Source organism: Podarcis gaigeae, assembly GCF_964106915.1.
Source record: "Podarcis gaigeae genome assembly, chromosome: 14".
Lineage (NCBI taxonomy): Eukaryota > Metazoa > Chordata > Lepidosauria > Squamata > Lacertidae > Podarcis > Podarcis gaigeae.
In genome coordinates this window covers 24,128,744-24,151,237 of record NC_139690.1, presented here as the reverse complement: position 1 = coordinate 24,151,237, position 22,494 = coordinate 24,128,744, and the positions used below count along the sequence as shown (strand labels likewise).

Sequence of the window (22,494 nt, the reverse complement as noted above, 5' to 3'; positions counted from 1 at the left end):
CAAAGCTGCCGATTATCGAGGTTAAAGCCGGTCTGTTGGCTGACGCGGACAGCCCATCACTTGTTCATCCTTGGCGTCGCCATCTCAAGCAACGGAGGCTCCTTCCTCCTTTCGCCCGTTGACTCCTTCCTCACCCTTCCTCCTGGCTGGCTTGCCTAGTAGAGACGTTACTTTCTTGACAGTGAGACAATTTCTTCTTGTTCTTCTTTTCTGGGGTGGGCGCTGAGAGAGAGGCCCTCCCTCGCTTTCCGTGTTCGGTGCTTTTCTCTCGCCTCTCCTCTTCTCTCCCCCACCCCAGCGCCTCTCAATTATTTCCCCCCCTCACAATTAACGTTCTCCTAACTTGACACTCCTACCCCCCACCCCCCGTTTTGGTGCTGTCAAGCGCCGTCCCCCCTTTTTCTCCCTATTAATTCCAGACATTAATATTTTCTTTCACGCAAGTGCTGCCGTTCACCCGTGAAACAGTTTGAACATTATGTAGCTGTCAAGATACCTAGGGATTACCCGGCGTGCTTTGCCTCCGTAAGTGACACCGCCGAGGCCCTGCTTCTGAGATGTTTATTTTGAGAGTAAGCTGACAAGCATGAAGTCCTGATCCCAGGGAGGCAATCTCATTTAATTAAAAGGCTCTTTCATTATAGTTTGCCTCCCGCCGCCCACCCCTCTCAACCGCCCGCCAACCCGTCCCCCCCCCCGATGCACGTTTTTAAAAAAGAAAACTAACAGAAACAACAAAAACCCTTCGTTTTGCACGAACGGCATTGTTTTACAGTAAGGGAAGGCGGGGTAGCAGCCGTGGGGATGTTCCGGCAACCGTAAAACTTCCAACGTTGATGTGAGAAACGCAGAATATCCCCACAGAGAATGTTTTCCTCCCCTTCTCGAAGAGGAGAGGTTATTTGGGGATTGAATATTGCATTAGTCAAAAAAACATATTGTCTCTGTTCATTTCCTTTCTTCTTTTTTAAAAGCGCTTTGTTGTGCAGTTCTTGTTCCATTTAAGAAACAGATAAGCGAATGCGTTTGGACCAACCTGCCTTCAATCTCCTTATTCATGTTTTCATTCTACCAGTTGCTTCCCTGGCCTCCTCCAGATATAGCCTTTTTAATGTAGTTAATAGTTGAGGGACTTCTTTTTTTTAATTATTATTAATATGCTGGCAGCCTCTGCTTATCAGGGAGATAAAGGCCGGCTCTTCTCTCGAGCCTTCTTGTCTCCCCTTCCTTTATTTTATTTTTAAGAAAGGAGAGAAGGGACGGGAATATTTAAGAGAAATTAACAATAGAACGTAAGGCAAATCACCTCTGTTCATCTCATTTCTAAGCATTGAAACATCCTCTGGAAGGTTATTGGAAATTCTTAATGCTCAGCGGTATTATCTGTGGAGCTTTGCCCTTCCTTCTGTGAATGTGCAATGATAGTAGTTTCTCTTCCCTTGCATTAAATAAAGGGATATCCGGTTCTAAGTTGGCTGATCCACAGGAGCCTATGGGTGCATTCACACCACATATTTAAAGCACTATGATGATGCTTTGGTTTCCCCCCAAAGAATTCTGGGAGCTGTAGTTTGTTAAGGGTGCTTAGTGTTGTTAGGAGGCCCCTATTCCCCTCACTGAGCTGCAATTCCCAGGGCTGCTTATCTTGAGAGGGAACTCTGGGAATTGTAGCTCTGTAAGGGGAATAGGGGTCTCCTAACAACTGTTAGCACCCTTAACTACAGCTCCCAGAATTCCTTAGGAGGAGCCATGGCTGTTTAAAGTGGAATCATAGTGTTTTAAATATATGACGTGAATAGAACATGGCATCTCTCTGTCTCTCTCTTTCTCTGACTGAGGTGGGAATGGACAGGGCAGAAATGTGTGAAAACATACAACGACTGGAAGCAAAGCAGTATGTCCTCCAAAAACTGTTGCAGGCACCGGCAATATTGAGAGCAGAATTGCCTTGTCCCATATTCAGCCACTCAACTGCTTCGATCTGAGGAGGTGGCAATGTTACAGGTGGAACACAATACTCATTCCGCACTTGCAAGAAATCAATCCATTTATAAACTTGGAAACCAATCAGAGGTTTTCTTACAGTAAAGTGGCACATAAATTTTGTTAAATAAACAGTGCTGAAAGTGGTTGTGCCTTATGTATTAATTATTCCTTACAATATATTTATATATCTTGATTGTAAAAGCAAAACAAACCTCAACGTGTTTCGTGGAAAGAATAAAACAATGAAATTTTCAGCAAAAAAAAAAAAAGCCCAGTTAAAAACAAGAATTCAAAACCTCAAAAAATAATAAAAACCAGCAATAAGCTGAAAGCCAGATCAAAACACATTGTCAGCATCCTAGATTTCTGGGTAAGGTAAAGGTAAAGGGACCCCTGACCATTAGGTCCAGTCACAGACAACTCTGGGGTTGCGGCGCTCATCTTGCTTTACTGGCCGAGGGAGCCGGTGTTTGTCTGCACACAGCTTCTGGGTCATGTGGCCAATATGACAAAGCCACTTCTGGCGAACCAGAGCAGATCATGGAAATGCCGTTTACCTTCCTGCCGGAGCGGTGCCTATATTATCTTGTACTTTGACGTGCTTTCGAACTGCTAGGTTGGCAGGAACAGGGAAAAGGTTTTTAGCAGGTGCTGAAAAGAAAACAGCAAAGGAGTTTGCCTGATACCAATCGGCAGGGAGTTCCGAAGTGTGGGTGGCGCCACATTAAAAGTTTGATTTCTTACAAATGTGGAACGAGTAACAACGCCAGTTCCATCTCTAACAGCACTGATACCATCACAATCACAAATCACCACGGATGTACGATAAAAAGGACATCTGGAGAGGTCCCTTAATTAACTTAATCCTCTTCTCATTGTAGAGTGCCAAGATACACCGTTTGGGAATTACTGGTTTGACCTGATAGCTGGGATAATGTTTTCTAGATCAACTGAATTTTCGTTTTTTCCTTGTTCAGGTACGAGTGATCCTTATGTGAAGTTTCAGCTGAATGGGAAAACGCTTTTCAAAAGCAAAGTCATCTATAAGAACCTGAACCCTGTTTGGAATGAAACTGTCATAATTCCAATACAGGCCCTTGACCATAGACTTTGCGTGAAGGTAAGCGGCCGCTGAATTTTGTTTAAAATGGCCTGGGGAAGGCTGGCTTTTGACCACATTAAGCTAGAACGTCAGGTATGACAACCCTATCTGGATGCTGATAACTTTTCTTTGATGATCCATGCTCTGGCAACCATCCTCTCTGGATTGCTGTGGTGCATTGTATATGAGGTTGTCTTTGAATGTCCCTGTTATCATCAGAGAAATGTTGGAGGGTAGGGGAAGGTAGTCTAGGAGCTTCACTTGGGCCCCAAGTGTTTAAAGCAGTGTTATACCACTATGAACAGTCATGGCACCTGCCCCCCAAAATCCTGGAATCTGTGGCTTGTGAAGGGTGCTGCTGAGAGTCATTTGGTGATCTCCAATTCCCCTTACAGAGCTACAGTTCTCAAAGTGGCTTGACATCTCAGCCCCCATCTCAGAGAAGAGTCTGGTTATAGCTATGCTAGATTTTAGTGTGCATTTGAGATTCTCGTTTTAAATGATCTTATTTATCATTTGTTCATCGCTCCGCAGACACATGTTACGGGTGGTCTCGTAGATAGAATAAATACACAAATGAAACCTCTCACACCTGAGGAATTATCTTTGAGATGTGCTGTCTACAAGCAGATGGCATCTTGAAAATGCAGAACAGATGATGTTCTCGACTGACGTTGATTCGATTTGAGAATGGCCTTGGAACTTTGCAAGTCCCCTCTGTGTTTTTTCTCTGGGTTAACATATTTGTAGACAGAATGAGTTTCTACTCAGAGTGGCCATAGACTAATCTATTGTAGCCCTTCACCCATAAGTAGAGTTTACTACATAGCAACCCCCAGACCATTTCCTGTATATCTAGATAGGTTCTAATTCTCAGCGTAGTTCTTTTCCTGATGGAAAGAAAGCAAGACCAGACCAGCACTTTCTCAGGAGTGCCACTCTTAATAGGAAGGAGCTAGATTTTTATAGTATTTCAAAAGCCTGCCTAACTACCAGTGGTGATGGGAGGAACCCCCCCCCCCCAATCTGTACATAATAGGCAAGGTTTGTATTCTTCTGTCAGTAATTTCATGATTTTCATGCAGAGAAGGCTTTGGGTTCATTCCATGAGTTGAATAGGATCCAAAATGCAAAAGTCTGATTGGTCCTAGAACAATAGGATTCATAATGCAGCAGTCTTATTGGTCCTAGAACAATATGATCCAGAATGCAGCAGTCTGATTGGTCCGCAGGAGCCACCCAATCCAACTCCAGGTGGAAGTGAATCCACAACCTGATTGGCCTACAGGAGAATCCCAGAATTAGCCAATCACGTGGGGCCCATTGTGTAAATAATGTATATAAAGCAGACATTCTGGGGGAACTTCTATTCCTCACTACTATGAGGTGAATAAAGAGCATGAAATCCACACTCGACTCCAAGTATATAAATAGGCATTTCAACATTGGGTTAGGAAAGACTTGTTTCTGAAACTCTGGAGAGCCCCTGCCAGTCTGTGAAGATAGTGCTGAGCTAGATGGATCAGAATCATAGAATCATAGAATCATAGAGTTGGAAGGGCCAACGGTCATCTAGTCTAACCCCCTGCAATGCAGGAATCTCAGCTAAAGGAACTTGACATTGGTACAAAGGAGCTTATAGTCCTAACTTTCTGTTGAAAACTGTCTCTTATCCATAGAACAAGCCTTCGCAACAACAGTTGCAAGCACTGCCTATAGAAAAAAACACCTATTTCTGGGCATAATCTCAATGAATAGTTTTAACTATCGGTATGTTAGAAACCATCTGTCTGAGGGTGGCAAAGGCAAGCTTTATCCCTTAAAAAAACAAACAAAAAACTAGTAACTTTAAAAGTTAACAGCTTGTCGGGTTTTCTTATTTCTTTTGAGTATTTCTTCAAAGAAAAAATGTGTTCATAGTTTTTGTTTGAAACTTCCAAAACTGCATTTAAAAATAATAATAATTACAAATTGGTTTTAGGGAAAATTTTAGTTGTTTTGTTGACAAAAGTGAACAAAATATATTGAGGGGTTGTTGTTTTTTTGGGGGGGGATAAGTGCTATGAATACACCTGAAAACTTCTCAGTGGCTTTATTTACACGTAACATGAAACCATGGTTTGCTCAACAAACATCGAGCCATCTCTCAGATGAGCAAACACAGGACAATTTGCTTCTCCAAAGCTGGGTTTGTTTTCCAGTTATCTTGCCTATAGCCTGTTGAATATCTGAACTGTTAAGTTGTGGGTGAACATATCAGACAACACAGCGATTCTTCAAACACCTCTTGTTTATTCACAGGCCAGAGCAGAACTGAAGGGTTCAGCCAGCCTGCTTATATAGAGCTCCACCAGAATGCAACAGTAACCATTTTCTGTAACTATCCAATCACTGAACGTCAATTTCAATCCCTTATTTGCATATGTGGACCTGAGTGAAAACTATCTACAGTATCCCCCTGCTGGCCCAGGGTGAGAACTTCAGTACATAACATGAACTGGGATAGCCAAACAAAGCATGACTGAGCACAATAGTTGGGCTCAAACCATTGTCAAAGTCGAGTTTAAAGCAAGCCATGGTTTGTAAACCAACAACAAACCTTGGCTTTGCATCATTTGAAGACAACAAGCCAGGTTAGTCTGCTTGTCTCGGTTCAGGCATTCAAACAAGCCACATGCTAGCTAAACAAACCACAGCTTAGTGTTTTGAACCAGGCCAATAAACAACAATAAAAAATGCGATCAACAGTTCCATTTCACGTGAATTGCAGAGTCTGACGTAGAACTAAATGAGAACAAATAGCTCTTTTATCTGAAACGCAGAAATTGATTCCAGGTAGGTGTCCAGATACATATTTCTTTTCCCACTTCTCCTATTTCCATATGCATCAGGTGTATGATCGAGATTTAACCTCTTCAGACTTTATGGGTTCAGCGGTTGTCATGCTGGGTGAACTGGAACTGAACAGGTATGCTTAGAGCTTATTAAACATTAATTTGATTTACTTAGGGATGCTGGTTATCCATTCTGTGAGACTCGAAATACTAAAACTTACAGAATTCTAATTTAGCTTGCTGAATCTTCTCTCTCTTCTTCTTTTAAAATTAAACCATGAGAAATGCATAAACTCTTCAAATTTACAGCTTGCATTTGAATTTTAAGGGGATATTATTTAAAAATTTGATATTACGTTTCCTCTAAGAGTCTTAAATGAAGAATTGGGAAATTGGGAAAAATAATAATGACCACCCCAAACAAACAAAACAAAAAACAAAAAAAGGACATTGATAAGTGCTTAGTTACCTAAATTCATATACAGTGGAACTTTGGTTCTCAAACACCTTGGTATTCAAATGTTTCAGCTCCCGAATGCCGAAAACCTGGAAGTAAGTGTTTTGGTTTCTGAACATTTTTTGGAAGCCAAACATCTGATGCGGTTGTAGGCTATTGTTTCCAGGGTGCCTGCGCAAATTGGAAGCCTTGGTTTTTGAACGTTTCAGAAGTCGAACCATTCGGAAGTTTGAGAATCAAGGTTCCACTGTATATTTAATATACTTATTTCAATACCCTGTATAGGTGTGTACAATTTTTTATTACTAGTGCCAATACCCTTTCTCAAATTTATGAAAGAAATATTGCAAGCAAATTCAAATTAGAATTTTGTTAATAATGTTTGTCTCTAAATTCATATAAGCTCTATGGTACACAAAGTGTGGGTGCAACTCTAGGTCACTGTGATTCCACCCCCATCGTTCAGCCTGGACACTGAGGTCCAGCTCTGAGGGCCTTCTGGTGGTTCCCTCCCTGCGTGAAGTGAGGTTTCAAGGAACCTAACAGAGGGCCTTCTCGGTAGTGGCGCCCACCCTGTGGAATGCCCTCCCACCAGATGTCAAGGAAATAAACAACTATCTGACTTTTAGAGGACATCTGAAGACAGCCTTGTTTAGGGAAGTTTTTAATGTCTGATGTTTGATCGCATTATTATTATTATTATTATTATTATTATTATTATTATCATTAATTCCATTGGGAGCTGCCCAGAGTGGCTAGGGAAACTCAGCCAGATGGGTGGGGTATAAATAAATTATTATTATTATTAATATTCTTTATTATCTCCTTGGCCTCAAAACTTTGTCCATTCTTCTTTCTATTCCCTTTGTCTCTCATGCAGACACCTGCCTTTTTCTTTATAATAACTGCTCTAGAACAGGGCTGGCAAAACTGTTGTCCTCCGAAAGCTGTTGGACTCCAATTCCCATCAGCCTCAGGCAGCATAGCTAATGGTCAGGATTGATGGGAGATGTAGTCCAGCAAGACCTGGAAGGCCACAACTGCCCCACCTCTGCTCATTTAAATAATATGTAAATCATGCACATTAATAGTAACAGGCTATGGAGAACAGAAATAGCATCTTAGTGGCACCATATAATAGTTGGTGGCTGTCTGCTGTGATCTTAAAGGCCGTCTTTGGCTAAATAAACTCTTCTTTCCCACTTTCAGGACTAGTGAGTTGACTCTAAAACTGGAAGATCCAAACAGCTTAGAGGATGACATGGGTGTGATATTGTTGGACGTGAGGCTTGCTGTGAAACAAGGAGATGTTAAAAGAAATGTAAGTGGTTCAAGAGATGGCTCTCTTATCCTTCTCCAGGAAAAATAACTGGCATCAGGACAGGTGGGAAGATGGTCAAGTGTCCCTGGCAGGGCATGGAGGCAGGTAGGACAGGTGCACTGCATTCAGTGGGGCCCCACTCTGTGCAGTGCCAGAGTGCAGTGGCAGAGCACATGATTTGCATGCAAATGATGGTTCCAGACACAATCCCTGACTGCTTCTTTGGAAACGGCAACTTAACTACCTGCTTCTCCCTTTACTCCTTGCCATAGCATCCCCCACCCCCTAGAGCTCAAGAAAGCCACCCCTCCCTCTCTTGTTGTTGTTGTTTAGTCGTTTAGTCGTGTCCGACTCTTCGTGACCCCATGGACCAGAGCACGCCAGGCACTCCTATCTTCTTCTGCCTCCCGCAGTTTGGTCAAACTCATGCTGGTAGCTTCGAGAACACTGTCCAACCATCTTGTCCTCTGCCGTCCCCTTCTCCTTGTGCCATCTTTCCCAACATCAGGGTCTTTTCCAGGGAGTCTTCTCTTCTCATGAGGTGGCCAAAGTATTGGAGTCTCAGCTTCAGGATCTGTCCTTCCAGTGAGCACTCAGGGCTGATTTCCTTAAGAATGGAGAGGTTTGATCTTCTTGCAGTCCATGGGACTCTCAAGAGTCTCCTCCACACCATAATTCAAAAGCATCAATTCTTCGGCAATCAGCCTTCTTTATGGTCCACCTCTCACTTCCTCCCTCTCTTAGACCATGCCAAACCTCCACAGCTTGCCTGAGCTGCCCACCCAACTGCCCATCCCACAATGGCTCAGTGGTTCTGAAAGTCTAGTTTTCAATACCACATGTTTGTGGCCAAGCAGACTGCAGCATGATGGCATCATTACATTTTCATTGTATGTAATAATACAACATAGTAGCTTAAAAAATTGTATTGTTTTTAGTACATCTTTCTAGGCCTCCTTTGAGACATTTGGTTGAAAAGGAGGTTACAAACATTTAAAATGTTCTACCTATGCTGGGCCTTTCTGAAAGCATTTGTAGAACTTAAGAATCTGCAGGAGATACAGTGGTACCACTGGTTACAAACTTAATTTGTTCTGGAGGTCCGTTCTTAAGCTGAAATCGTTCTTATACTGAGGCGCGCTTTCGCTAATGGGGTCTGCCACTGTGCACATGCCTCTGACACACAATTTCTGTTTGCATCCTGTGGCAAAGTTTGCAACCAGAAGCAGCTACTTCCGGGTTAGCGGAGCTCGTAACCTGAAGCATTCGTAACCAGAGGTACCACTGTATGAGCTCTTCTCAAAGGCTAGGCTTAGTTGCTAACTATCTCCACCTTTTTGTCCTTTTCTGCTTCCCTCCTCCTCTGCCCCATGGATGCTCTGTTTGGGGATGTGACAAACAGAGATGGACGAACCGAAGAAAGCGTTCTACCCCCAAGGTAAGTTGCCTGCCAGCTCCCCTCAATGTGCATCTGGAACTTGCAGTCTTGTTCTCCTGTCTTCTTCCCAAAGTTACTGATTTAGGTAACGCTAGCGCACTGGTGGAATAACTGGAGAGGTGGATGAGTGGAAAGCACGTGTTCCTCTTTTCTCCATTATTAACAAAATTTGGCCATTCATTTATTCCTCAGAATCCAGATTATATTCTTCCCAAAGTGTTTCCCCATCCTTTCCCATTTTTTAAAAAAATTATGATTTTCAGTTATATACATTTCAATAGTTTCCCAATCATTTTAACATTTCGAAACTCGACTTCCTTCCCCTTCTTCCTGCAATTCCTTAAATTTATTTTTTATATTTCCTGCATATTCTAAATTAACGTACTCATTTATTCATGTACTTTAAATATTTACTCTTATAAAACTGCAGGTTATTGCAATAATCCTGCCAATGTTCTTATCTGTTTACAGTTAGTTTGTAAATATTCAATAAACCATTTCCATTCTTTTATAAAAAGTTTGTTATCTTGATTTCTTATTTTTCCAGTAAGTTTCACCATTTCTGAAAAACTTCTTTTGTTTTGTTTTTTACAAATGTTATTTTAAACATCTTTTACAATTGATTATATATAATTTCCCAGTAAGCTTTAACCCTGCTACAAGACCACCACATATGATAAAAAGTACCTTCTTTCTCTTTGCATTTCCAACACTTTTTGATTTATACATTTTTGCCTATTTTCTCGGTGTTAGATAACATTGATAAAACATTTTCATATAGTTTTCTCTTAAACCATAGCATGCTGTGGATTTTATGTCCGTATTCCACAATCATTCCCATGTCTATTGCCCAATGTATCATTGAGGATTTTCCCCAACCTTTCTCAAAGGAGTTCAGGGTTGGCATCTCAACCCTATATTTGATCTCTGCAACAGCCCTATAAGGTAGTGCGCTGCTCTCTTCAACCGCCATTCAGTTTTGCTTTATTTCATTGGCCTTGGAGATCCCTCAAAAAGAATCCAGACTTCTAAGTTCTGGTCTTCACAGTCCATCTAGTTAAAAAAAACCCTCCATCTCTCTCGGGGTTTTTTGGTGGTAACTTTTCATGTGTTATTTCTATATTTCTTTTTTTAAAAAAAAAATAACTGAGACAAAACTTTTGATAGATTGCTTAGCTTGCAAGGTTCTGGGAAAAGTCTCGAGATGTTTCTCCCCCTCCTGCCATCGCACACAAATGAAATTTAACAGTTTCCAAAGAGGGTGAACCAAGTGAGTGTAGCAGAGGCAAAATTATTATTTTGCAAAAAGAAACAAGAGGAGAGAAAGCAGCAGAGGGGAACTCCAAACCTTTTGCCTTTTTCTGTTGCTGTCACTAGAGGGTGGAAGAATGTCAGTACTTCATACAGAAGGCAGAGTTTGGGATCTGGAGCGAGCTCTTAAGACAAAACAACAGCTCCTGCAACTGTCTGAGAGGCAGTAAAGGATTTCCCAGAAAGACTACCTGGGCAACACTTGACAAAGCCATATTTCCTGGTTTATTGATTTTCTTGCCACACTAAAAAAAACTGGCTTTGTACATCAATAACGTTCTTTAGTTAGGAAATGCCAGCTTGTGGAAACATTACCGGCTCTTTCCCACCTCCCACTCCCATTTTTCTTCTTTTTCATTTTTTTTATATGTGTGTGTGCACGCACATGGTGGAACATAAAGGCTACAAAAGGAAAATTGTGTGCTGGGGGAATTTGGGTATCTCAGGGAGGCACGGGAGGTTATGGAAGTATGGTCAGGAGGAGCCTGATGGGGCAGAAGAAATGAGGATGGACTGGATTAAGAGACCAGAAGGAAATAAAAAAACAAACCCAAGCACTCTAATGGATCCATATACTTGACACTGGTGTATTCCTCCCCCCCCCACCCCCCCCCACATCACCTCCGCCGCTGCAACACTTCTGACATCTGACAATGTATTAGAAAGAGGAAGAACTCAACATTATTTTCTTCATTTCTGAACGAGGTGACATGATAGAAGTATTTAAAATTACGTATGGTATGGAGACAGCGGAGATATTTTTTTTTCTTTCCCTCACTTTATCGTAACACAAGAACTTGGCGATGACCAGTGAAGCTGAAAGTTGGAAGATTCAGGACTGGAAAGAGAAAGTACTCGTTTACATGGTGCATACTGAAACTATGGAATGGGCCAGCATCTTTGATGGCTTTAAAAAAAGGATTAGACCATGGGTAGGCAAACTAAGGCCCGGGGGCCGGACCCAATCGCCTTCTAAATCTGGCCCCCGGATGGTCTGGAAATCAGCATGTTTTTACATGAGTAGAATGTGTGCTTTTATTTAAAAAGCATCTCTGTGTTATTTGTGGGACATAGGAATTCATTCTTTTTTTTCCTTCCCCCCCCAAAAAAAATATTGTCCGACCCCCCCACAAGGTCTGAGGGACAGTGGACCGGCCCCCTGCTGGAAAGGTTTGACCCCTGGATTAGACAAAATCATGGGGGATAAGATTATCAGTGGCTGGTAGCCATGATGCCTATGTTCTGTTTCCAAGATCAGAAGCAGTAATGCTTCTGAATACTAGTTGCTGGAAACCACAGCAAGGCAGGAGTGTTGTTTGACACAGGTCCTGCTTAAGGGTTCCCTGTAAGCATGTGGTTGGCCCTTGTGAGAACAGGATGCTCAACTAGATGGGGCCACTGGCCTCATCCATTAGACTTTTGCATTCTTATTTTATTCCGTGAATCATTTATTCTGTGAATTAAGTTATTATGTCCCTTTTAAGGACATGTTGTCTCATTTATAGACGATGCTTTCGTTTCTGAAGCTCTCTTGCATGATGCAGCTGAAAGGGGTGTCCTGTAGTGGTTAAAACATCAGGTCTGTAGTTTAGTGGTAGGACATTTGCGTGCAGAATGTCGCAGCTTCAACTCTCAACATCTCCAGGTAGGACAGGGAGTGTGTCCTTGCCTAGAGATCTGTTGCAAATCATGGTAGACAATGCTGAGCTAGATGGACAAGGATTTGACTTGCTATAAGGCAGCTTCCTATGTTCTCATTCTAAACAATATCACAGAAGTGTCATCTAGCCCATGCAATGCAGGATCAGAGCTAAAGAACCCCTAGCAGATGGCCACCCAAACTCTGCTGAAACATCTCCAGTTCAGGAGAGTCCACCACCTTCCGAGGGAGTCAGTTTCACTGTTGTGTCAGAAGGCTCTTAGTGTCAGAAGGTTCTTCCTACTGTTTAGTTGGAATCTCCTTTATTGTAATTTGAATCCCCTGGTTTGGGTGCTCCCCTCTGGAACAGGAGAAAGCAAGCTTGCTCCATCATCCATGTGACAGCCCTTTAGATATCTGAAGATAGCTATCATCTCACCTCTCCATATTTTTTCCTCCAAGCTAAACACACCCAACTCTCTGAACTGTTCCTAATCAGACTAGGTTTCCGACGCATTATAATTTGGGTCGGTGTTCTCTGCACCCATTCCAGCTTGTCAATACTGTACCCTTAAACTGTGGTTCCCAGAACAAGACACAGCATTCCAGGTGGGGTCTGACCAAGGTAGACTAGAGCAATACTATGACATCCCTCGATCTGGACATTATACTTCTGTTGATGCATCCTAGAATAGTATTAGTGGTTTTTTTTTTCTTTTTTGCTGCTGCATCACACTATTGACACGTCAAGCTTGTGATTTACTAAGATCCTTTTCACATGTACTGCTATCAAGTCAGGTATCCCCACATCCCTTAACTGTGTATCTGCCTAAGTGCAGAACCTTACATTTGTCCCTACTGAAATTCATTTTGTTAAGGTTATGTTGAATCCTGATTCAACCTTCTGAGGTGTTAGCTACCCCTCCCAGTTTGGTGTCATCTGCAAAGTCTATTAGCATCCCCTCAATTCCGTAATCCAAATCATTTATAAAGATATTCAGCACCTCCAGGCCTAGAACAGAACTCCATGACAAGGAACTATTAGTGGGCAGTCTTTGAGTTGGGTCAGTCAACCAGCTACAAATGCACTTAACAGTAACATTGACCAGCCCACATTTTACCAGCCTTACTGCAAGAAAATCATGGGGGACTTTGTCAAAAAGCCATACAAATCTGGATACATTACATCCACAGCATCCCCTGATCCACCAGACTTGTAAGATTAGTCTGGCCGCTGTACCTTCTCTTTCAGCAGGGCATCCACCTTACACTTGCTGCAGGTGTAGCTTCATGCATCAAGCAGGTAAATGAACAAGGCATAGGCGTTGTTCACCGCTGCGCCTGCTGCCTTGCTGTGCCTGTCTCTTGATCCTACATATGTGGAAACACAGCACTCTGGGCCTCAACCTTAAACTCTCCTGCTCAGTGCTCTCTCAAACACCCTTGTTTACTAGCCCTGTTCGCAACTTTTTGTTGTGAGCTCCCATAGACTTGAGAGCAGCTGTGTAGAACTGGTGGCTGCTGACTTCTTGGGAATTATAGCTCTGTGAAGAGTAAGCTACAGTTCCCAGAATTCTTAGGAGGCAAAATGTCATTTAAATATGCTTTGGATTCATGTTCTGTACACAGCCTAAATGCAAGTATGCACAAATATGACTTTATATGTTGTGTGAGTGTGTTCTGGAGGGAGAGCAAGTTGAAAATGAAATTGCGCTCGAAGAACTCCAGTGTTCCCCCAATGTGATCGCCAAATCAGAGGTCATTTTTTTTAAAATGAAACCCCTTCTTCCCTCTTTTCCCTCACACCCCCCTGTTCTCTGAGTCTGGATTTCACTGACAAGGAAATTACTTCAAGAAATGACCCAACATTAGTGTGTGTGTGTGTGTTGTTTTGCCTCTCTGGGAGTAAGTTTCAGCTATCCTCTCCCATCCTAAGAAAAGTATAAAGAAAAAGGGGAAGAGAAAAAGGTGAAGGGAAAACAGGCTAGGTTTGGAGGGGAGGGGGGGCTCACTTTGGATTTTAAACACAGTGAGCTCCGCACATCAAACAGGGCTGTGCTTTGCGCTAAAATGTTCAAAGTACGGTGGAGAGAGATAAAGGGCTTTGATGGGATGTGGATATTTCCCAGGGACATTGCAAGCAATAATCCAGATGTTCTGCTGTAACGCAACGAGTGTCCACGGATAGAGCAGGAGGTCCCAGCCAAGTGCAGCCTGCTGGAGGGCCTTGGCCTCTCCTCTCTCATGCTGTTCTGCCATATGGAAGCAATCTCCCAGCCCCTTTTAATGGCCAGCCTCGGATTCCGTTTTCGCAGGCCTCACAGAACCTAAGTGGGCCTGTTTTTATGGACAAGTTAGAAAGAAGCCTTTCCAAGACAAACATCCAATTGCGAGGGGGGAGCGGGGAAGAGCGGAATTAGGACATACCAAGCCGCAAAATTATTTTAGAGCATATTTCACGGAAGCGGGGCTGTTTTTCTTTGGCAATTGGCAGATTGTAGGCTTGCCCTTTGATCCTTTGGGGACATTTCCCCCATTTCCTTTTAACAAGGGGGAGTAGAAGGGTGCAGGGGGGGGAGGCTAGAGCAAAAGAAAATGGGATTTCAAATAGTTTGCTGCTTTTAGGGAGAAAACGATCAGTGGGGACTTTGAAGTATGTCCATGGGAACGGGCAGGCTTTTGGTTTTTTTGTCCTGTGAGACAAAACCTTAAAAAGAAAAAGAAAAAAACCCTCTGCAGCTGGATTTATGAGATCTCTCTCTCTCTTTTGTTAAAAAAGTGGGAGTTCTTAGCTTGGTACAAGGAAAGTCAAGATGTGTATTTCCAGTGGAATGTCGTGATTGTACAGAAATAAATGGATCTGTGTGTGGGATTGCAGAAGGCATGGACGCTTAGTTTACAAGAAAAAATTCGGCACGCTATGTGCTTGTGTCTGGGAGAGAGAGTGCACACACAATTCTCCTGATTAAGACATTTTGATAAAGGTTTGTCAAGCAAATTGTTTAAAAAGGCCAGTCTCTTTTCTGAGCTTTTCCGCAGGTATCGTTTTGTCTAGAGGTGGTCCAGACATGCATAAACATTGCTTGATTTGTTCTATGCTTGATGACTGGGCAAGTTAATGTGGAAATTTTCTGAGGCATTGCATTTGAGCCAATTAGAGAAGTTCTGTCTCTGATGGGAGCTGTTAATGAGCCATCACAGATATGCAGGTCACCATGTGATGTTACCTGCAGTTATCAAGGGGTGACTGTGTATGAGAGAGTGGGAGAGAGAGAGAAAGAGATTTTCTGTAATGGCTCCGAACATCATCTTGACACCCTGGTCTATGCCCCTGGACCATGGCTGGCAGCCATTAAGGCTAGGACATTCTATTTGGTGTTGACCAACTTGCTGAATGTTTTGCCAAGTGAGAAGTCAGACCCACTGCTATGTAGTCTATGTTGGAGAAAAGCAAATACATTTCCTTCTCTTGAGCTTCTAGTTAATGCATGTGTTACTTTAAACCACATGATGACTCTGCTTGAGCCTCTGTGTGTCTCAGTTAAATCCACCTCAAAAGGCTGAGCCACTTTGATGTTATCTCCAGACAAGATGTCTGCTGCTTTTGTTCTCTGATCTGCACTCACTCTGTAAATAGTTCCTGCATGAATAAAGCCTTTGAACTCCAGAAATAGTACAAGCTTATTCGAAAACTGGGACTTTGGGGATGCTTGGCAAGCTTTACACCCCACATCTCAGGATTTTTCATGCTTTTCTAAAAGACCTAAAACACTTTAACATATCAATCTAATACTGGTACCAAAAGGTATAGTTTGACAGATTTTGGCTTGATAACACTTTCTGGCCATGCCCCAGTGTCTATCAACAAAACAACAACAAATTTATTAGTCGCTTTTTCTTGCCAAAGGCAACTCAAAGTGACTTACATTTACCTCTGTATGCCTTCTCTCCTAGAACAGAACATTTGTACTTTGATCCGAGTTTGCTCTCCGATGCAGTGTCCAAGGAGTGCCTATTTAAATCACTAGAACAATAATTCAAGGAGACTGATTTTCTAGACACTAGTGTTCCCATGCAATGGGACACAGTGAAGGCCATCCAGAGAGGGCACTGCATTGGTGAGGCAATAAGGGGGGAAATAATGCATGATCAAGAAACTTGCTTAATCACCACAGAAATTAAAACACTTGAAGTGCTCTAATGTAGAACAGGCACTGCAAAATCTCTTAGATCTTTAGCCTGGTCTAAACTAAAATTACTTAATTCATCTAGCCCTTCTACTGAACGTGTGTGTGTGTGTGTGTGTGTGTGTGTGTATAGATATATGCAGTGCTTTCCCCCCTAAAAACAATGTTTAGGGGTACTCTTGTTTCCGCCTGAGACTCAGGAAACACTGGGAAAGGAAAGGAAGCCGCCATCGGGGGTAGCAATGGAACTGACGATTCACCGTGCTAGAGAAGAAACTAAAATTTTTAAAAAATTAATTTCTTCTCCCATTAGATTCACAAAATGTTTAGGGGTATGCGTACTCTCAGAAAAAAACACTGGATATATGTTTGCATATGTATACCATGGGGAATTTATGGAATTGTGCTCGTCTCACCTTTTTTCAGGCAAGTGTCATTCGATCCTTCAGGCTGACAGATTCCTGGCGGAAGAGCCAGCTGTGGAATGGGACAGTGACCATTGCCTTAATAGAAGGGAAGCACATCCCTGCAGGGGGCATGGCACAGATATTTGTTTTGTTGAAAATGGGAGAGCAAAAATACAAGAGCAAGGTAAGCATGCTAATAGAAAGGGCTAACCACTGATGTTTGTTTCTCTTAAGCCTCTGGTGCTGGTGGCGGTCATTGTGTGTGTGGCTTCTCCAATAACCTCATTCCACTAAATATTTAGCACACCTTGATTCTGAAATGTAAGCACACAGCAAAGGAAGCTAACTATGAAAGGGCCAAATGAAGCATTTTCTGGATAGCTAATCATGGATGTCCAACTGTAATTTTTTTAAAACTGAAATGCAGCTCAGTGTCTGTGTTCGTATTGTGGGTGCTGCCAGCTTCTTTAGAGCAGAGCGGGCGTTTAGCCCTTGCAACCCAATTATCAAGATTAAACGCAAAATAACACATCCTCAGGTTAGGGGGGGGAGAGAAGTTTGACTCAGTTGGCATTTAATGACAAATCCACCTGTTTTGCACTTTGCAACACAATAGGCAAACTGAAACACCAAAGCCTTCCTTCAAAATTTGCACTTTTGCAGTGGAGTTCTCTAGTCACATGATGTGTAAGCGGTTTAAGTCATGCTGGCCACATGACCCAGAAAGCTGTCTGTGGACAAACGCCAGCTCCTTTGGCCTGAAAGCGAGATGAGCGCCACAGCCCCATAGTCACCTTTGACTGGACTTAACCGTTCAGGGGTCCTTTACCTTTACCTTTACAAATATATGTAGTAGAGTAAGTCTGCATGCTAAGCAGATGCTCTACCACTGAGTTATGGCTCTTTTCCCTCAGGAGCCACACAACAGTTGATCATACCTGCTTCAATATGGCTACCTCTCGGCGTGTTTTACATTTGCACACCTGTTCAATTTGTGTGTCAAAGATTTAAGTCCTCCGGGGTCGACCTTTTCCTGCTCCAATGTTTTATGCCCTAAATATTGATTGTTTTAGATTGTATTTGTGTTTTCTCCCCCCTCCCCCTTTTGTTTCGGCAGATTGAATTTTATTTATTTGTTTGTTTTAACAAAAGCAACAACCTTTTGAAAGAAAAGTAAACCTTGTAACTGCATGTTTTCTAGACACTTTGTAAGAGTGCAAATCCACAGTGGAGGGAAGAATTTGATTTTCACTACTTCTCTGACAGGAAGGATGTGTTGGAGATTGAGATCTGGGGAAAGGATAACAAAAAGCACGAAGAAGTTTTGGGAATGTAAGTTTTTTTTCCATCTCTCTCTTTAAATATGTGTTTTGTGAAAGCCTTGAATATGAATGAAGTTGATGTGGGGAACAAAATGTGGATTAATCTCTCTTGCTCGTCCACTCGCTCTCAGTGTATTTATTTATTTGTTGTGTTTTTATCCCACCTTTTCCTCCAAGAAGCTCAAGGTGGCATATGTGGTTCCCCCCTTTCTCATTTAATCCCCCACAACATCCCTGTGAGGTAGGTTAGGCTGAGAGGCGGTGACTGGCCCAAGGTCACCCAGTGAGCTTCATGGCTGAGTAAGGATTTGAACCCTATCCCTACCTGAATATATCAGGGATTGAACCTGGGACCTTTTGCTTGTGAAACAGATGCTTTACTACTGGTCTGCAACCATGCAGTCTGCAAGGGATTACTCTTATTTAGAGGTGTATATATGTAGTGAGCCCAGCCATGGGGAATAAAGTCTGCTTCTGCATAGCCCCATTCTCCCTTTGTCTGCTTCTTTGTCACTCTAGAATGTGATTCTGTGAACTGTACCACTTGCATTTGCATGGGACGCAATGACTGCTGTGTTGGGTGCGGTCAAAAACAGCTGGAGGTGCCAGGTTCTGGAAGAGGAATTGATGGTGAAGCCACTCTGAGAATTGCACAGGGGCCTCCTAACAACTCTCCATACCCTTAACTACAACTCCCAGGATTCTTTGGGAGTTGACTGTTTAAAGTGGTATCATAGTCTTTAAATGTATGGTGTGAATGTGACCCATACCGCATAACCTATTTAGAACATCCCACACCTTCTGTTTTAAAAGTGTATATCTCGGCACATGCATATCCGTGGGCAACTCGTGGCAGTCAACAATCTATGTATAATAAGCTATTTCCTAAATACCAAAAGAGCTGGGATGGATCTACACACAGGGAGAAAATGCTACAAATAAGTCAGAAATTAAATAGTTATAACAAAAGTAAAAAACACAAAAAAATGCTATGGAAAATTGCATAGAATATTTTTTTTTACTCTCCAGCGCCATCTGGTGTTGCATGTTTATAACACATTCAAAATGTGGTTCTTTGGGCTATTGTAGCTGAGTCCCTGGTCTATAGTATGTGGGGATTCTCCTGGATACATCTCTATCACTAGAGGCCAAGGTGACCTCAGTGTTTAGGAGTGCCTGTCAGCTGGTAATATAGCTATGGCTGCTTTTGGACTAGGGTAGCCTGACCTACTAGCTCGAAATGCACAGGTGAACTATGACTGTCATGTTAAACTGCCACTGGAAATATTGCACTGGCTGCTAATGAGCTACTTATCTGAGTTCAAGCTGTTGGTGCAGGTCTACAAAGGCTATATAGCTTGGGACCAGGATACCTGAAAGATAGTCTCACCCCCCTATATACCCAATTGATCACTGCACTTTGATGGCAAGGCCATCTACAGATACCAACTTATCAGGAGGTCTATTCCATACAATATAGGAATCAGAGCTTCAGGAGTGTAGAACCTGCCCTTTGGAATTCCCTTTCCTTGAATATTAGACTGACGACTGCTGAACACCTTCCTCTTCCAACAAACCTTTTAATTGGAGGTGTTTATCCCAGTTTGCGAGTGCCGCAGGTGGTGCTGTGGGTTAAACCACAGAGCCTAGGACTTGCCGATCAGAAGGTCGGCGGTTCAAATCCCCACGGCAGGGTGAGCTCCTGTTGCTCGGTCCCTGCTCCTGCCAACCTAGCAGTTCAAAAGCACGCCAAAGTGCAAGTAGATAAATAGGTATCGCTCTGGCGGGAAGGTAAACGGTGTTTCCGTGTGCTGCTCTGGTTCACCAGAAGTGGCTTAGTCATGCTGGCCACATGACCCGGAAGCTGTACCCTGGCTCCCTCGGCCAGTAAAGCGAAATGAGCGCCGCAACCCCAGAGTCAGTCACGACTGGACCTAATGGTCAGAGGTCCATTATCCCAGTTTGCATCTGTACTTCAAATTGTTTTTATATTTGTAATTGTTTGCATATATGGAATTGTTTTTACATATGGAGTTGTGTTTTTAGGCCATGTGTTTGCTGTGCAGTCACTTGGAGATATTTTATGGGACTCATAAGTGAAATCAAATCAATAATAAAATGAGCATAAATGTTTTTTTAAAAGCATTTACAAGATTCTAGGCATCAGCAAGACAATAGTATGAAATAAATTTATGTAAAGTCAAGTTAAAATAAAACCTCTAATTATCTGTATGTTTTAATATCTTACTCTCCCCCCTCCCTTTCTCTCATTTTAAAAAATATCAGTGTTTAATTACTTTGAAATGATTGTTTTTTCTATGCTTTTAGCTGTTTCTATTTTATCTGTAAGCTGCCTTGAGTCCCTGTCTGGGAAAAAGGCAGGGTATTAATAAGTATAAATGTAATAGTAATAATAATAATAATAATAAACAATTAAATAGTTTAAGTGAAAGTTTAAACAAACAAGAGAGAGAGAGATGAAATCTCAAGTTTGGTGGCATCTGATATATTCCTGCTGATTGAAACCATCAGGTAAAGCAGGGTTAAATGCTGCTTTCCTCCAAGGCCGAAAGATTTTTGTACAGCCACTAACTATTCAAACCATCTGGGATCACTCAGACCACAGCCCAGACTTGATTGTACAGTTTTGCTAAGGAATTGCCAACAGAGTTCCCACCTGCACCGGGACAGCAGATCCCACGTGAAACACATTTGCACGCTTAAAAAATAAGTGATTAAACTTTATGCGATCCAGCGGTCTGAAAAGACTGAGTTAAGAAATGCGAATGCATATTGAGTTTTAATGTGGCAATCCAGCTGTTTAATTGCTTGTGTGTCTAATTGTTTACACAGCAGTTTATCTCAGTGCAATGCTACAATCCGTTCGCGTCTCCCCCTGCCACCGTGTGAGCATCAGATAGAATGCAAAGAACCCAGCAGTGATGGTTCCAAAATGGTCTCCCCCAAGGCGAGGGACTCGTAACTCTGTTGTAATGTCTACAACTGTTTACTGTATGAGTTGTTGTCCCCTATGTTACGTCTCCTCAGACCTCCTCTAGTGGCATGTCAGCCATGCAGATCAGGGGTTGGGATGTCGGAGAAATCCGAAGCAGTTTGCATTTAAAGAAAAGGCTCCCCAATTTATACTTTTTGAAACCCAAATCTTTAATTTTATTTGCATTCATCTGAATTTTCATATGTTGTTCTCCAGCAAAGTCATGTGTGCAAAAATGCAGATACCGGGGTAAATTGTGTATAAAAATAGATATATCGGCTTTTTAAAAGGTACAAAAATGCATTACATTAGAGGAAACGGCTTTGCAAATGTGCATATTGAGCAAAATTTCATAGAAAAAAATGTGCACGTTAGGAGAAATTTGCACTAAAATGCAGATGAATTTTTCACGAGGACTTTTTTAAAAAACTGCAAACTGATGTGAAGATGTGAAAAACTGCATTTAGGATTGGGAAAATGAGAAACGGAGAGGAACTGAAATTGACAGTTGCAGGGGCAAGCTGACTTACAGAATTAAGAGGCAATCTGCATAATATGCAGTTCTAACAAAGAGGGAGGCATGTCACTCTCACCTTGGCAAGCATTCATGGGGGAGGAAGTGTATTGATGAGATAATTGGCTTCCTGGGAGGTTTGCCAGCTATTACTGATAAGCCTGCAGGGGCTCTCCAGGGCTGGGGAATTTCTAACCATCCATTCTAAAGCCCATCATCCCTGGCCATTGTGTATGCTGGTTCAACCTGATGGAAGTTGGAGTCTATCAGCATCCGAAGTTCTAAAAGTTCTCCACACCTGTTGTTTGTGATTGAAAGAAGTATTTAGTTGCACAAGAAGACTTGGTTTCATGTCTCTGCTGATGAAACAGAACATAGGGAGCAGCCCGAGCCAGACCACCTAGCTCAGTAAAGTCTTCTCCAAGTGGCTAGGGCTCTCCAAGGTTTCAGACAGGGTTTGCTCCCAGTCCTACCTGAAAAGGTTGTGGATTGAAGCTGGTGACCTTCTCTTCTGCATGCTAAGCAGATGTTCTACCACTGAACCACGCACCTTCCCCAAGTATGCTCAAGTGCAGCCTTTTAAGAGCAAACTTTCAGTTTCTTGTGCAGCTGGCAACCAGTTCTGCAAAGACGTAAGCCAGAGTTGCTTCATTCCCTTGGTTTAAACACTTAACGAAAGCAAATGCTTCAAATGACTTGCAAGTGGATTGCTTAGCCTCTATTGTACGCCACCGTCTTTTCCACCTGGAGCGACGTTAGCTTGAATGTTTTGGGGGGAAGGAGCGAGAGGTTTTGTGTGCCTACCCTTCCTCTCCAAAGCTGGCTATTTAGAAGCAGAAAGTCTTCAATTTAGAGCAGATGGCTGGCAGCCACTGTGGTTCTACAGCTGGAAAGGGATCAAACTGGAGTAATGTGTGCCCCATTTACCTAGAAGGAACCCAACTGGGGGGAACCTCTGAGGATTTTTTTAAAATGGCCATT

At 42.5% G+C, this 22,494-nt stretch overlaps 1 protein-coding gene across 4 annotated transcripts in view; it reads left to right on the top strand.

Annotated features, from left to right (window-relative positions):
• The window catches only part of MCTP2 (multiple C2 and transmembrane domain containing 2), a 111,123-nt gene that overhangs the window by 25,759 nt on the left and 62,870 nt on the right, over positions 1 to 22,494 (top strand). For all 4 annotated transcript variants that reach the window (XM_083713123.1, XM_083713125.1, XM_083713124.1 and 1 more), the window contains exons 5-10: positions 2,964 to 3,106; positions 5,980 to 6,056; positions 7,589 to 7,700; positions 9,103 to 9,138; positions 16,702 to 16,866; positions 17,884 to 18,014. In XM_083713123.1, the coding sequence (XP_083569249.1) occupies positions 2,964 to 3,106; positions 5,980 to 6,056; positions 7,589 to 7,700; positions 9,103 to 9,138; positions 16,702 to 16,866; positions 17,884 to 18,014 (664 nt within the window). The remainder of the gene's footprint in view (positions 1 to 2,963; positions 3,107 to 5,979; positions 6,057 to 7,588; positions 7,701 to 9,102; positions 9,139 to 16,701; positions 16,867 to 17,883; positions 18,015 to 22,494) is intronic.